Source organism: Tauraco erythrolophus, chromosome 6 (assembly GCF_009769465.1).
Source record: "Tauraco erythrolophus isolate bTauEry1 chromosome 6, bTauEry1.pri, whole genome shotgun sequence".
NCBI classification, from domain to species: Eukaryota; Metazoa; Chordata; class Aves; order Musophagiformes; family Musophagidae; genus Tauraco; species Tauraco erythrolophus.
In genome coordinates this window covers 15753563-15768498 of record NC_141470.1, presented here as the reverse complement: position 1 = coordinate 15768498, position 14936 = coordinate 15753563, and the positions used below count along the sequence as shown (strand labels likewise).

The 14936-nt window shown below is 42.8% G+C and overlaps 1 protein-coding gene across 4 annotated transcripts in view; it reads left to right on the top strand.

Moving 5' to 3' along the window:
- The first annotated feature begins 5728 nt into the window (after positions 1-5728).
- Positions 5729-14936, top strand: part of DENND5A (DENN domain containing 5A) — a 75112-nt gene continuing 65904 nt past the window's right edge. For all 4 annotated transcript variants that reach the window (XM_086612698.1, XM_086612697.1, XM_086612696.1 and 1 more), the window contains exon 1: positions 5729-5861. In XM_086612698.1, the coding sequence (XP_086468824.1) occupies positions 5753-5861 (109 nt within the window). In that variant the 5' untranslated portion in view covers positions 5729-5752. The remainder of the gene's footprint in view (positions 5862-14936) is intronic.

Genomic DNA, 14936 nt, shown 5'->3' with positions numbered 1-14936 from the left:
CCATTCCTTGGTACCAGTACAGAGCCAGTGCCAGAAAGGGAAAGTCAAACTATCCCTCAAATATGTAATGAATAATGTAGGACAATCTCTTTTGCAAGATCATGAATTAGGGGGATGTTTTTTTCCCACAGGCTGAAAAGGATACAGGTCAAATTGTAGAAAGCTTTCCTCCTCTCATAAATAGTGAGGTTTGTGAACCATATATTTTAATGCACAGTGTTAAGAGGGAAATGAAAGAAGTTTTGACAGGAGAGCAGGATCCAGAGTGAGCTTTTCAAATTTATCTTAAAGAGAAGTTATTCTGATTGTTTTTATGACTAATTGATGTTTTGCAAAGACACATGTTTCTATCTAACTCTCTCACTGGTGGCTTTATAGATCCAGGTCACTCAAACTGAAAGAAGTCATGGCCTTTTAATAATGGCAATTAATATGGGTAAAAGCGTAATATGCTTACTAACATACCGTAACTCACTTCCTCTTGTGAAAATATTCCCCTTAGTGTAATAATTCATTGTTTTATAGTACACAAGGAAGTATCTGGGTCTGGATCCTGAGAGGTAAGATCAATGACTGGTATAACTATGCGAGAGGCCTCATAAAAGCTCCTTCCTGTAGATAATCTTCAAAACAGAATTCTGCTTCTGCACACCTCTAGGACTTCGATATTGGATATCTTCATAGCCTTAAAAGGTTAGTAGACACAAGGCTAGTAGGCTCTGGAGAGGAGATGTGCTGTAGTGGCAAATAGCTTTTAAAATTCTGCATCGGAATTGGTATCTAACGTTACGATAGTCATAACTCCTGATTTTTCTTCCACAACCTAGCACTTGAGCAGTTGTATCCAGTAATGTGAAACTTGCAGCGTTTACTGTACTTGGAAAGTTCCATGCCACAAAGTGTTTTGAGCAGATCACTAAATCATTCTTGTATTTGACTATTCGTTCTGTGTTACAATGATTTCTCACAGGGAACATCCCCAGGACAGGGGTTGAAGGGCAGAGCCCCGCTGGCCTGTCCAATGCCTCCAGTGAGGGAGCAGGGCTGGCCGGCACAGCCTCAACCAAGAGTCTAGGTCATCAAGCAAATCTGTAGTGATAGGACAGCTCTGAGTTGAAGCCAGAAATGGAAGTCAGCAACACAAGGTCAGGATCAGGGCCCTATAAGGATAACCAGGGTCTGACACAGGCCAGCAGCCCAACTTAAATGGACCCATCGTTAGTGGGCTTGAGACCCAAGCTTAGTGGTCAGGGCCACTAAGGCCTATTAGTGCCTTCAGGGCCCTCTTACAGGTAGTTTCTATCTTGATATGCTGACTTTAATGAGACTTATCCTGCAATTATATCCTGTAATAGCCTCTTATTCTCCTCCAGTGTTAAGGGATGCTTAGTCTGAATAAAAAAATTTATTAAGCAGATACAGTAAATCAGACATTTTGACACCCAGGTCCCCTTTGTGGATGTAGCTCACTGACTCAACAAAACACTAGGCCAGACGGCCACAAGTCTTCAAACTAGACTTCAGATGTAACCGATTGTCTCACCTTGACTGTGTCAATATTGTGTAGTTTCCTGAAAGCCTCTTAATTCTATGCTTGCCTTGGTCTTGATGTCAATGATGAAAGTCAGGGTATTATCTTGTTTCTTTTTCATCGGTGATTCTGTAGTCAAGGGGAACTTCATAACCATACATAGCTCAAGCTTATTCTGCTGTAGGGTGCTCTTGCAGGGTTCCTGGGCTGCCTTCGCAGCCACCAGATTGAGTCTTGGGCCTCTCACAAGCGGGAAATGTGCAGACCTTGAAACTGTAGGTGTTTTCAAGAGCCTTCCTTGGCTTTTAGTGCCTTGGCCTTTGCCTCCACCTTGGAGGACTTTGCGTCCTTAGGCTGGGGCACCGTTCTCAACAACTGGAACTGAAAGTAGTGAAGCACAATAAACCAGATTCTTAGATACTTGCTGTCTGTCCTCATCTCGGCTACTGACAAACTCTCGGACCTCACTGATAAGTGGCCTGGTGCCACTGGCCCATCTGAGGCTCTGGGAGCCTTTGTAGTAGATACACCTGCACAACGGATCTATGACCTGCTCACAGCAGCACTGCCAAGTGTGGGCTCCTGGAGCTGGGGAGAAGAGAAACAGTGCTGCACGAGATCTTAGAAAAGGTTACCACCTCGACGTGACAGTTCTCCTCTGATCTGTGCCCTGATGTGGGAGGATGTGTTAGGTGATCTGGTGTGCAGGCTACGTTCCAGAAGTATGTTGCGTGGATATTGCTTACACCAAATGCATTGTTGTTAAGCAATCACAGCCAGTCTCAAGTGTCCAGTTTTGCAGACTGGAGAGGATTGCTTTAATGTTAAGTGTCACTGGTGTTGGTTTTTTTATTTATTTATTTTAAGAATCCACCGTAAATCTCGTAATTGAAATAGTTAAAAGACACCATATTCAATCAGCACCCTGACAACTGTAGTCGATCCTGTTTATGCTTTGACCTCTGCTACCCTTCTGACCGTACCCATCTTGGGAAACAGCTGCACAGAAAAAGGGTAGATATCCCCTTTCAGACTTCTTCAATTCCTCTGAGCAGTGTTGAATGAAACTGTAACTTACTGTTTGAGTTTCTTACTGCTTATTAAATAAACTCTTCCAATAATAATGATTGTGATTGTTGGCAAAATAAGTCTGAATTAACTGGTATGAGGAATAATCAAGATACGTTCACATTAAGTTTCACTATCTTTAAAATACTTTATTCTCTTTGAATTAAGGCTTGAGCTTGAAAATCCCAGTCTTTGCCATCAAAAACAGCAGCTGAATCAACACTGACAGTCTTGCCATAGACAATGAATCTTTTAAATACATCTTATTTGGTAATGTATCGTTAGGATTTTCTGGCTGAACAGTTATAGTTTCCATGGATTTCACAATTCCACAGATTTTTGTCGACATAATAAAGAACACTTTTAAGAATTCATAATGTAGTTTTAGAGTTACGTACCTTACTCAAGGACACCTAAGCAAACTTGCAAGTTTATTGACAAAATTGCCATATTTGGGTGCTTCCTGTGATGGAAACATTGTTTAAGAAGACTGTCAGATTAAAGCTCCCGGTCTTTGAGTTCAACATCACAGATGTTGCGTGTGGTCGTTAGGCAAGGAGTATTTCAGAAATGAAATTGAGTAAGGGGAAATACAATAGAAAAGAGGCAGTCATTGACAAAATGGGAGGAGAAAGCCCCGAACTGTTTGGGTACATCTGCTGGATGCAGTTAGAAGCTTGATGCAATTACAGGCTCGATGCAATTGTGATCTCACTGCAACTGTAAGCGCGATGCGACTGCAACCTCGCTGCAATGCACCTGTAAGGGCTGTGAAAGCGGAGCATTTATCTGTCTGACAAAGTAAGAACAAGCTTTTCATAGCAAAAATTGTGATGACTTGATTATCTTTCTTGGTTAATCAACCTTTTGTTGATTCTGGTTCCTGCAGTTTCTCCCTTCTTGTTCCTTTCTTGTAGCAATTCAAAGCAAATCTGAATTTCTTAGTCTGAGACTCTCATTTTAAAAAATATTTTCTGTCTTTTACCCTGTTGAATTGCAAGGTGTGTGCGCGTGTGTTTTAAATATTCCTGCTCAACAGTATTTCTAGTAATCCTCTTCTTACTGGCCCATCTAGCTTTCTTTGCTAAACCTTCTAAATACATGGTTGTTGCTGGAACAGTTAAAGTGCAAGTAAGAACAATTTTTTATTTCCCCATTTTACTCTTTATTTGGCAACATCCCCCTCTCCCTACCCAATATCTCTGCTGTTTCCCTCGACTTTGAGACCTCAGGTTATGACTTCTGTTTATGAGGGTTAAACTACTGTTCAGGCTTCCTCAAAAGAAGTTTACCATGTGGTAAATGCATTGTGCTTGCCACATCGAAAGCAGACTGGGAAGCAAAATGTGCCAAAAATGGCTAGAGAACATAGCAGAATAAGAGCAACCAGATTTAGCTAGTTCTGTTCTCTGTTGCTGTCTTCCACAATACCAGGCAGGCTCAACATAATCTAAATGTGTGTGCTTACTGTAGACTTAACTTCAGACTTTCACTCTAATATTGCTCCTAATTATCCTGCTATCTTTATTGAAATCTCTCTCTCAGGTTTACTAGTGGTTTTAAAATTGAAGTGTCAACCAAATCTAAGCAATACTTTCATTCATTGATAACCCATTCTGTGGCCCATGCAGTCTTAATCAAGTGGATACCACCACTATCTTAATCAAGTGTATACCACCAGTGCTTCTTACAGTTTTTCCTATTTCCCAGAAGGATGGGAAAGCTCTCCACAATTCATTGGGCAAAAAACAGCTAAGAGCTTAGTTACTGTACTGCAAAAGGCTGCAGACCATTGACAGTGATTTCTGTGTTGCTGTCTCTAGTGCTCACGAAGAACTCTTACTTCTTGGCAATGTAAGATCAAATATGTGAAGTTTCACATGCTTGATAGCATGTTAAATTAGATTAGTGTCTGATTAATTCAGCATTATGAATGTGACCTTAATTACTTGGGCAGTCCTAGATAATAATCCTAAAAGACTGGGAAGTTTTAATTTCTCCTCTTATAAGCCCTACAAGATATGGAAGAATTCAGATGTGAAAGCCCCAAATAGAGAACTGACTGAGGAGAGGAGAGGAAGGGGAACTGCTTACAGACCTAGTTTTAGTCTAGTGAGGCTATCCCAGGTCCCTCTACTGTCAGCGGAAAGATGTGCTCTCAACTCAGAGCATGGGTACTTGTTACTAGTCCCTCAGTAACTTGGTTTGAGTCGTTCTTGTTCTTCCCCTCTTCCTCAGGGCTTGTGTTCTTTTCCATGCTGAGCTGGAGGGGAGGGGGGGGGATTTCACTGAGTTGTGCAAGCCCAACTGTTCAAGTCATGGCTCTGATATTAATTCAGACAGAAAAAAACAAGACAAAACAAAAAACACCACCACTAAGCTGCCAAAAAGGCAAACAATCCCAAAAGCACTTCCCCTGCACTCACCCTCTCTCCCCCATGACGTGGGCAGGTTTCAGGGTATGGCTGGTCCACAAAGCTGTGGAGTCACGACAACCACTGGGGCAGCAGCTTTCAGGGAGTGAGGATGTGAGGCTGTAGGTCACCAGGGAAGACCCAAGTCCAGATGTGCTTTCAAAGCACCACCACCATTAAACCCTGCTTTGAGCGAGCAGCCCCTGGCAGAGCCTCCTTGTCCTCTCTGACTGCAGAGAGGAGCAAAGCCTCCCCCTGGCTGAGGAGAGCCTCTGAGGGGAACCCCTCAGCCGCCGAGCCCCCGAAGCTCAGGCCCGTGCTGTAACCACGGACCCCTCGCCATGAGGCACCGAGCCGAGCTGCTGTCCCGCGGCGGTCCGGCCGCATTCCCTGATGGCTGGTTGCCCGCCCGCCTCACAGTCCCCTCAGCGTTCGGGCCGCGCCGCAGACAGCCGTCGCGCGCGCACCGCCCCGCCGCCCCCCTCCCCCCCCCCGAGCCGGACCAGCAGCATCACGTCATCCCCGAGCGCAGGGCGCAGGCGCAGCACTGCGGTTCCCGGCCCGGGCCGCCCCCCCCGCGGGAACAGCTGGGGGCTGGACCCACAATGCCGTGCGGCGCTGCCCGCTCCGCTCCATCATGGAGGCGGCCGCCGCAGCTGGCGCAGCTGGCGCAGCCCCCGCCGCCCGCCGCCGCCCGGCCCCGCACCCCCTGAGCCCCGCGCACCCCTCGGGCTCCAGCATGAGCGGCAGCAGCGGGGGCGGCTCCTCGGCACCCGGCCGCTTCGCCGACTACTTCGTGATCTGCGGGCTGGACACCGAGACCGGGCTGGAGCCGGACGAGCTCTCCGGTGAGTGGCCGCGGGGTCGGGGGTGGGCGGCCGTCATCGGTCGGCTCTGCGGTGGCGGTCAGCGGCGGGACGGCAGCCCCGGAGGCGGGGTTCGGCCTCGCCGCCTCCTCGCTCGGCGGACGCCGTCTCGGGCGGCCCCGGGGCGCTGCGGGAGGAGCCGTCGGGAGCCGTCGGCGCCCCCCGCCCCGAGCAGCGGCGCTTGTGCCCCGCGCCGCCGGCACCGGAGCCTCGGGGTCTTTGTAGCTGCCCCAGTGCAGAAATGCCCGGCTGCGGACGGGCGTGTGTTTGTAGAAGTGCACCCAACTTCTGAACCCCGTCAAAGCCCCGCTTTTAAACGGCCCTTGCAAGGTGACGGTTGTGCGGTGGAGCGGTATTGTTTCAGATCGTCTCTGCCTTAACGGCGATTTTGGAGCTCGGGTGCGTCTATAACTTTTAGTCAGGCTCCTGGACATTTGAAACACACAGGTAATCTTAATGACTCCGACTTTGGAGAGAAAGGGAAGTCTTTTTCCTTCTTCTGTAATAAGTTTTTGGGTTTTTTTTTGTAGCATAGGATAAGAATTCTGTTCCAGCAGTATCTGAAATAAGTCGGATTAAAAATCTGTTAGCTGAGAATGTTCACACCAAATACACAGCTAAACCATATCAATCTGTCCCACAGCACTGTGTCCAGCCTGTGTTTTTAAGATTACAAATCTGTTCTTTGTTTTAGCAGCACCTTATTTCAGCTTTAGTTTCACTTTACTGGCTTCGGTTAATTTAACTTAAAACTGCTAATTTAATTAACAATTCCTACTTAGCACCTTTAGCTGTTCAGAAAGATATAGGGATGCAGTGGTGAAAACCTGACCTAACATTAGTACTTAGTTTGTGTATTTGAGCTCAGAACTTGACCAATGATATGTTTGTAGGTGTGGGTTTTTTTAATTAGCTTGCTATTATAATATATCATGAAGTATTTTTTTGCATCATTGTATTTTAAAAAAAACACTAAATGAACACTTGTTTCTTGTAGAGTGAAATTTGTGTTATTAGAACTCACTTTCTACAGTGAACTCTCCTGAATTTTGGCTGTGATGGAAACTTTCTTTTTTCTTTTACTGACTTCAAACAAAATTTCTCATCTGTTCCTCATGCTGAGCAGTACCTTACCCTAAGAGAATTCATATTTGTCTAATGTTAAAATAACTGTAGACTGCAATTGGACTCTTGAAGAGTGAATACAGCATAATGGTCTGCTCTATAATGGCACTTTAAATTACAGCATCAATTTAATTTAAGAAATCCAAGATAACAAAATGTAATATAATTTTATTGAAGCATATGTGATGTTTCACCGATTTTTCCAGATTAAATCACAAGTGATCAAAGTTGCTAGATTGAAAATAGTTTCTGATGTTAATTTTGTTGTTTATTTACTATGTATCTATCTGTGTAACCTACTGCAAGGTGCACTCAGGAATACTCCCTGATGTTGATGGGAACATGAATAACTCTCCTCACATAATTAAATTTAAAACCAGCAGTATACTACTTTGAGCTAGCTACCTAACAGTAAACTGGAAGACATCAATGCCTTTCTGAAGTATTCTGTCTGAGTGTGCAGGTCTGAAAGCTGGAGCATGATGTTCTTTCTGTATTTGCTTTCTCTGTCAAGGACTATGTCTATAGTGTGTAAAACTGTAGCGTGCAATATATCTTGGACTCTGCTGTTCCACCATGATACTGTAATGATGTTGCTTGTGACAAGGTGTGGGGTTTGTGAAGAGGGGGAGAGGTTTTAGTGTTTATGAGGGAGACTGATTTTTGTGTGATTTGAGGAAAGGGTTTGAAAAAACAAGGGGGGAAACAAGGAGGAGGATAAATTTATGGTAACGTCACAGCGTGTGAGCTAGCTGGAATTCTGGTGCGTTTTCCTGAGTTTGTTGTGTTGTTAATAATGCATGATAGTGTGACTGATGACACTTTCAAATTGTGTCTTAAGCTATAGCCTCCTCCAGTGTCCACTGATATAAATGGAAAGGGCCTCTGTTGATTTCAGTGTTTTGGATGAAGCTTTGAAACACTTTGTACTTCCTGGAAGGCTTTCTTCTTTGAATGAAAGGGTTATTGTGCACTGGGGTTTTTTTTCTTCTCCTTCTTATTTCTGTGCTGAAAAACAGATTCTGAATCCTTGTACTGTTGAAACAATTTGCTTCGTAAATGTCCATTGTTGGAAGAGAGGTGCTGGCAGTTCAGCTTCTGGGTGCAGGGGTAGGGAGCGGGATGTTTCCCCAGGATGGTGAAGCGGGGCACAGCGGGTCTCTCCAGGGCTTTCCGTGCCAGGGCTGCCGGAGCTCAGCCTGGCATGATGTCATCGCTGCCCCACTGCTGCAGGGAACTGGCGGTCGCTGCCAGGGCCCCTGGGGATGCTGCCGGCAGACTTTGTTCTCCCTAAGCTAATGAAATTGTGTATTTCAGGTATTCAACCTTAATATTGATGATACAGCGTTTTCTGCAGGCTTATAAATGAAGCATAAGATCATGAATTAATGCTCAGTCTAGTTACTTTGCTTGATGAGACATCTCTCGTAGCGTTTTTCCTTTGTATGTTGGAAGTGTACTAAATAGCACAGCTGTAACACTTTTTCCTGAAAAAGTTGGCTGACTGATGGAAGGTGCAAAGTGTATGTGTGTATGTATATATTTGTTTTCTTTTAATATAGTGAGAAATACTGTATTTAGGGCATGAGTTAAAGACAGCATATTCTCTATTGTTAGGGCTTTTTTTTATCCCCAAATTCAAATGATCTGGTTATCTGGGCATCCTTTCTTATTTTGATAATTGTGTTCCTACTGAGTGACCACTTAAAGCAGAGAGAAAAACCTTACTAGGTGGCAGTAAAAACAACCAACCAACAAAAAACTTAACACTGGATGAACCTTGTTTCTTGCTGAGCTGGACGAGAGAGGAGCTGAGGCACATTTCCACGTTTCCAGGTGATGTTGATGTGCCAGAAGTCATGACAGAAATCTCATAAGTATACTGCAAAGGTCTGTTATAGGTACTTTTCCTTCATAGAGGAAATCACAGAATGGTTGAGGTCGGAAGAGACCTCTGGAGGTTGTGAAGTCCAGCCTCTCTACTGAAGCAGGGCCACCTAGGGTCAGTTGCCCAGGACAGTGTCCAGATGATTTCTGGGTATCTCCAAGGATGGAGACTCCACAACCTCTCTGGGCAACCTGTGCCAGTGCTCAGTCGCCCTTACAGTGAAAAATGTTCAGATGGAACCTCCTGTGTTTCACTTTGTGTACATTGCCTCTGGTCCTGTCACTGGGCACCACTGAAGAGAGTTTGGCTCCATCTTTTTTCCATCGTCTCTTCAGGTATCTATATCCATTGACAAGATTCCCTCTTGAGCCTTCTCTTCTGCAAGCTAAACAGTCCCAGCTGTCTCAGCCTTTCCTCATATGAGAGACGCTCCAGACCCTTAATCATCTTTGTGGCCCTTTGCTGGACTCTCTCTGCTATGTCCATGTCTGTCTTGTGTTAAGGAGCACGGAACTGGACACAGTGCTCGAGGTGTGGCCTGACTGGTGCAGAGTAGAGGGGAAGGATCACCTCCCTGGACCTGGTGGCGATGCTGTGACTAATGCAGCCCAAGATACCTTTCGCTGCCTTTGCAGTGAGGGCACGTTGCTGGCTCACGGTCAGCTTGGTGTCCACCAGGAAATAATGAAATACATCAACTACCAAAAATCTTCTGTGTGTAATATAACATCATAATGCTGCAACATTATGATAGGATTTCTTAATTTAGGTGGTATGACTGTGCCCTGGAAAGGTAACGAGAATGAAGTGGTGCCTCATCTCATCTTTCAACTGGAGTCCTTTACGTGTCGAGTTAGTTAGATGTGATCTGAATGATGGTGGAAATAACGTGCCCTATATGGAACTGTTGGAGTTTTTGTTCTAAATTCTTTTTCACTGAAGATTTTGTTTTGTTTTCCTGTTCTATGATGTGTTAGTTTTTAACAATCAGTTGTCAATAAAGTTTGTTTATTATGGAGTGGCAAAACAAAGGATCAACTTGCCATTGCAGTTACACTTGTGTGTAATTGTAGTCTGGGAGTTGCTATAACAGAGTGTGGAACTCAGATCCAAATATCTGGACACTATATTAGTAATCCTAGAATTTTTTATTGTGCATGCCATAGTAATCTTGAATGTCATATCATGAAGGTGATAATAGTTATTCCAGAAATAAATGTTACGAAGGAGAAATATTTTTTTTTTAATAAAATGCTTATAATCTGTGAGAAAAGACTGATGATTTAATAATAGGATAGTTTTTACATAAACCTTACTCTGGAAGACTAAGGCCAGTGACTAATCTGTTGCCTGTATTTCTTTCTGCCTTTCTTCCCAGTCTGAGCTGGTCTTTTAAGGTTTGATCCAAAATTAATTTATTCAGTAGATGGACTTGTGTTCCTTTTGCCAAGGTCCTTATGATGGTGCTTTGAGTTGTCCACGTGATTATGAGCTTCGTCCTTAAAGGAGGATGAAAACGAGTGTTAGGAGAAGCCTGTGTGTCCAGGAAATATCCTTCCTGCAGACATCATTCATGTGGCTTTTCAGGATCCCTGTTAGATAGATCTCCTGTCACTCTAGTGTATGATGATGTGATACCATTTTAATTATTCTTTATCTCTCATACCTTTTTTTGTCTTTTGTTTTTAATAGTGTTGAGGCAAGATTTGTGTGTGTGTAGGTTATGTAGCATAACAGGACTGATTATGAGTAAGGCATCTATATGCTGGCACAGTAGACACTTTATTAGTGCTGCAGTGTGAAATTCTAAAGGAAGATGATACATGGTGTATAGTATTCACCTAGCTCCACTCGAAATCAATCTGACAAACTGGTATTAGAGCAAGTGTTTCTCCTCACCAGTAAAATAGAGATGTCTCACCTCATCCCCTCTGTCCGTAATAGAAGTGTGACTATTTTTCTATTTTGTTGGCTTCAGATTTAAAATGACAACTTATCTTCATACATTTCCTGTTAGTAGGGTTTATTTTAACAGCGTTCTGTATCAATATAAACTTCATAAAAATATGAGTGCGATGAAATGATTGAAGGCATTTGTCACATATGTAAACCAATAAATTGCTTAGTATTTCAGAATTCGGTGTGGTAGTTTCCTTTGTGGTAGGTAGTTCATGTAGTAATGCAGATTTCAGCACCTGTGTTAGTTTCCAAGTTCAACAGACTGCAGTAGTTACAGGCTTTTGTTTTGCCTGAAAGGTATTTGTAAGGGGTAGCTAAAGGGAAGGAGGATGAAGAAAAGCAAGTGTAATTTCAATTAGGAGATAGAATTTTCTGCTTGACATTTGACCTGTTCTGTATTTTCCTCTTTTGGGTGTTTTTATCTTGGAATTAAAACATGGCATTTGGGGTTGGAGGCAGCTGTGATTCTTGTGGTGAAGCTCTTCTGCAATACTATTTATTCCTTGGGTAAATAGTATGTGAGTAAATTTCTCTGTCCTTGCTATCGTCGTACCAGCGCTTGCTGCAGAAGTGAATTGCGTTGGTGGGAGCGATTGCTTGATTTTTCCAAAGGCTGAAGTGTTCTGTGACTTTGGGGTTTTGTTTTTGGTGGTTTTTTTCGCCACTTCCTCTCTTTGTCCATAATGGATGGTATTGCTGCAAGCTTCCCACAGTTCCCTAGTGGTATGCCTTTTCCCTTGGGGATTCATTCTGAGACTGAAAGGGAGGTTTTTAAGTTTCTTTGCTTCTCTGAGATTGCTAACCAAGGTGTTAACTCTGTGGGAGGCCTCTCCAGTAGCACCAAGGCGGAGACCACACACTGGCTTCCCGTAGGTCACTGCGGACGGGCAGTAGATAGCAACAACTTTTGGCTGGACTTGCACTGGCACATGTGAAACGTTTTAATCCGGATATTCCACTCCTCCCTACCCCCTCTATCTTTTCCCAAGAAGCTGGAGCTGTTTGCCATGTTTGAGTGCCAGAAAGATCTTTTGTCTCTTTGGGAACTGAGGCAGACGTGCTAGGGTAGCTGATATGTAGAATAAAGAATGGGAGAGTTGATGTAAGGGGGAAGCAGCTGTACTTTGCTGAACTACATTTAAAGCCACAGTTTATTAGGTGATGTTTCTATAATGCCAATCTTGTGATTATCGTATTTTAGGTTAAACTGAGCTGTGTGCTTTACAGAATCATCTCCTCAAAACCCCCAATAGTCTTCGTTCTTCCACCCTTCATTTACAAATTGGGCTTATTTGGAAGGGTCTTAGGTAAGGTGTGGGGGAGGGGAAAGGTTGCGAGTTCTTGATTTGAGAATAGACTAAAATGTCTAAAGAATTAAAGTTTACAAGTCTGACTTTTGAAGCCTTTTGAAAAAGCCATAGGAATTTCACCTTATTAGAGCAAGACATACAAATATCGTTTGATTTGGCTTTTTGTTCCTTCGGGATTTTCTGTGTTGTTTTGTTTTTTTTTTCAGTTTCTTTTGCAAGGAGAGACTGCACAAAGAAAACATCTTAAATAGATTGTATAGGAAATACTGCCATTTACAAATAATAAAACGCACTTTCCTCCCCACCCCCCTACATCTTCAAATTGTTGGTCCTGTAGTTACAAAACACTACAACTGTTTTTATCTGCCTTTTGACGTAGTGATGCCCTACTTGAGTGTTCTTGGTAATGACTTCTCATACTTTTCTTTTGAATTCCCTCTAACCTGCAGGGCTTATGTAGCAGAAATAACACGTGTGAAGTGACAATGTCAGAAGCAATTACTTATTGATGTATGTTGTGCAGCAATTATTCTCTCTGAATGTCTTGACAACCCTTTTGGATTTGTGGTTTGTAGTCAAGTTTGCAGGGAGTGTTAACCCTGAGAGGCATAAAATATTATTGCACAGAGAAATTATCAAGCATTCCAACACAAACTGATGAATGATGAAGAATTTACTTGGAGTGCTTCTGCTCAAGGTTTGTTTCTTAGTCTTTCCAGGAAAATGCTACTTTGCTTATGGTTTGATGGCAAGAGACCTTTAGTTTTGAACTTCCTTGGTAGAAGCACAGAATATTGCCCTTTTTATTTAGTTTTTTGGTTTTTACTGGTTGTATGATCAGCCACTGTCAGGTACAATGTGTACCTCTGTATTGAGTAATTTACATATTCATACTGAAGCATCTTGAGAAAGAAACTTTATTGTGTTTCAAAGGTAAGTGATCTGCAGTTAATATGACAGTCATAAGCAACCTTTTCATTTTCAGATATAGCAGCATTTCAATGTTTGACTGAGTGAGAAAAAAGGTTGGTTTTACAGAAACAGATATTCTTTCAGCATGACTTCAGGTGAGTTTGGAAATTTTTTTTTGCAATTGTAGTTCCTACTGCTTGTGTCTACAGTTGCACTGTGTTACGAAAATATGTGGCCACAGATCTTGAGGTTGCTGCAATTTACTGATCTGTGCATTGTTTCCATCCTCTACAAGCATAAATTTTTATGAGCTATTCTGCTATTTGCATATATTACTTATTCTTCCTTAGCTTGCTACTTTCAGCAAGCTCCTTTACCAACTGTTGTTTCCTGATTTTGCTCCACAAGCCCAGCACTGTCCTACTGAACTGTCATCAGAACTGTGTTGGGGAAGAAAAAAGTCCCTTATAACTTAAGGCCAGTGCTAGTGTTTCCCAAAAAAGGGATTCGTTTGGCTGGTATGCAATAAGCCAGTCCACGCACTAAGCTGAGATACTGCTTTATTACAAAGTTGTGCCAGTTTGGGTGCCTGTCCCAAGACAGCACACCCCTTCTAAAATTCAGTAAATGTTTATACAGTGTGTATTAGCATGTTTACATATTCATTGTTATTCTCTTAAACAATTGGTTGATTTTCTCTCACTTTGCATGTAAATTACTTAACATGTTCAGTCCTTTTGTCTGCACTTTTCTTTTGGGTCTGAGGTGTGTTTAGGGTAGGTGGTCTGTGAGTCGGTGGTCGCTATCTCCCCCTCTTGGAATTACCTTTCCCCCAGTTATCGCTGTTTCTTGCTTAATATTTGTGATATTCTTCCAATCTCATTAACCTTTTATCATAACAAGATGTTTTCCCTGTCAGTCTTTGAAGTTCTTGTTTTGGCTCCTCCTTTCAGGATTAACAGCCAGATGTTTTGGACTTAGAAGGATGCGTGTGCTCCTCTTGACATATTTTTCTAAGGCTCCTTGGTTATCCCTCATTATCTATAATGAAACAATGTCTAGTACATTTTTGCATCAATACATGTTTTCCAGAATGTTCTTTTCTGAAGGATGACGTGACACTTCAGGGATGATCGTCCTGTTTTCGGGCATTATGTACATATTTGCTTTATCTATGTATATGCAAATAAGTTACTATATACATACAAGCAGGCTGCTAACCTGTCTTCCCAAATTCAAGCAAATCTTGACTTAAACCTTTAACTGTTTCATGGCTAGACAACACTGGCTCTAACCAGCATAAGACTGTCATGCCCCTTTCTCTTTGTATTTTACTAACCTCTCTATATCATTGGAACCTGCTTGAAAAGGCTTCACGTGTATTTTAAAATATTGCTTTCCTCTTCAGTGCAAAAATTCAGTGGTATTCCAGAGGAATACAAACGCTTGGTTAAAGGACTGGACAGATGTTTCAATAATGTTTGATCCTTGTGCTTTTACACAGACCTGTTTCCATCAGTCCTCAGAGCTGGAGTTGGCGGTCAATGAGAGCGCAAAAAGTAGGGATGTTTAACTGGATGGGACATGTTGCTGTAAAAGGAGATCCACAGTGGTTCAGGAAGGTTGCCTGAGATGGTCTGTGCTTCTGTTTGCTCAGGCTCTCCTGAAGCAGACTCACTGGGTCTGCCCAGCTTAGATGGGCATGAGGGGAACAGCTGATTTCTAAGTTAAATGTACTTAAAATATGCTTTTCCCCACTTTTGTTTTATATTTCTAGTACACAGGAAAGAATTGTGTTCTATTCTAAAGATAAGCCACCCTTTTCCTTTCTTAGTGTCTTCTGTGGCACATATTTCAGATCTA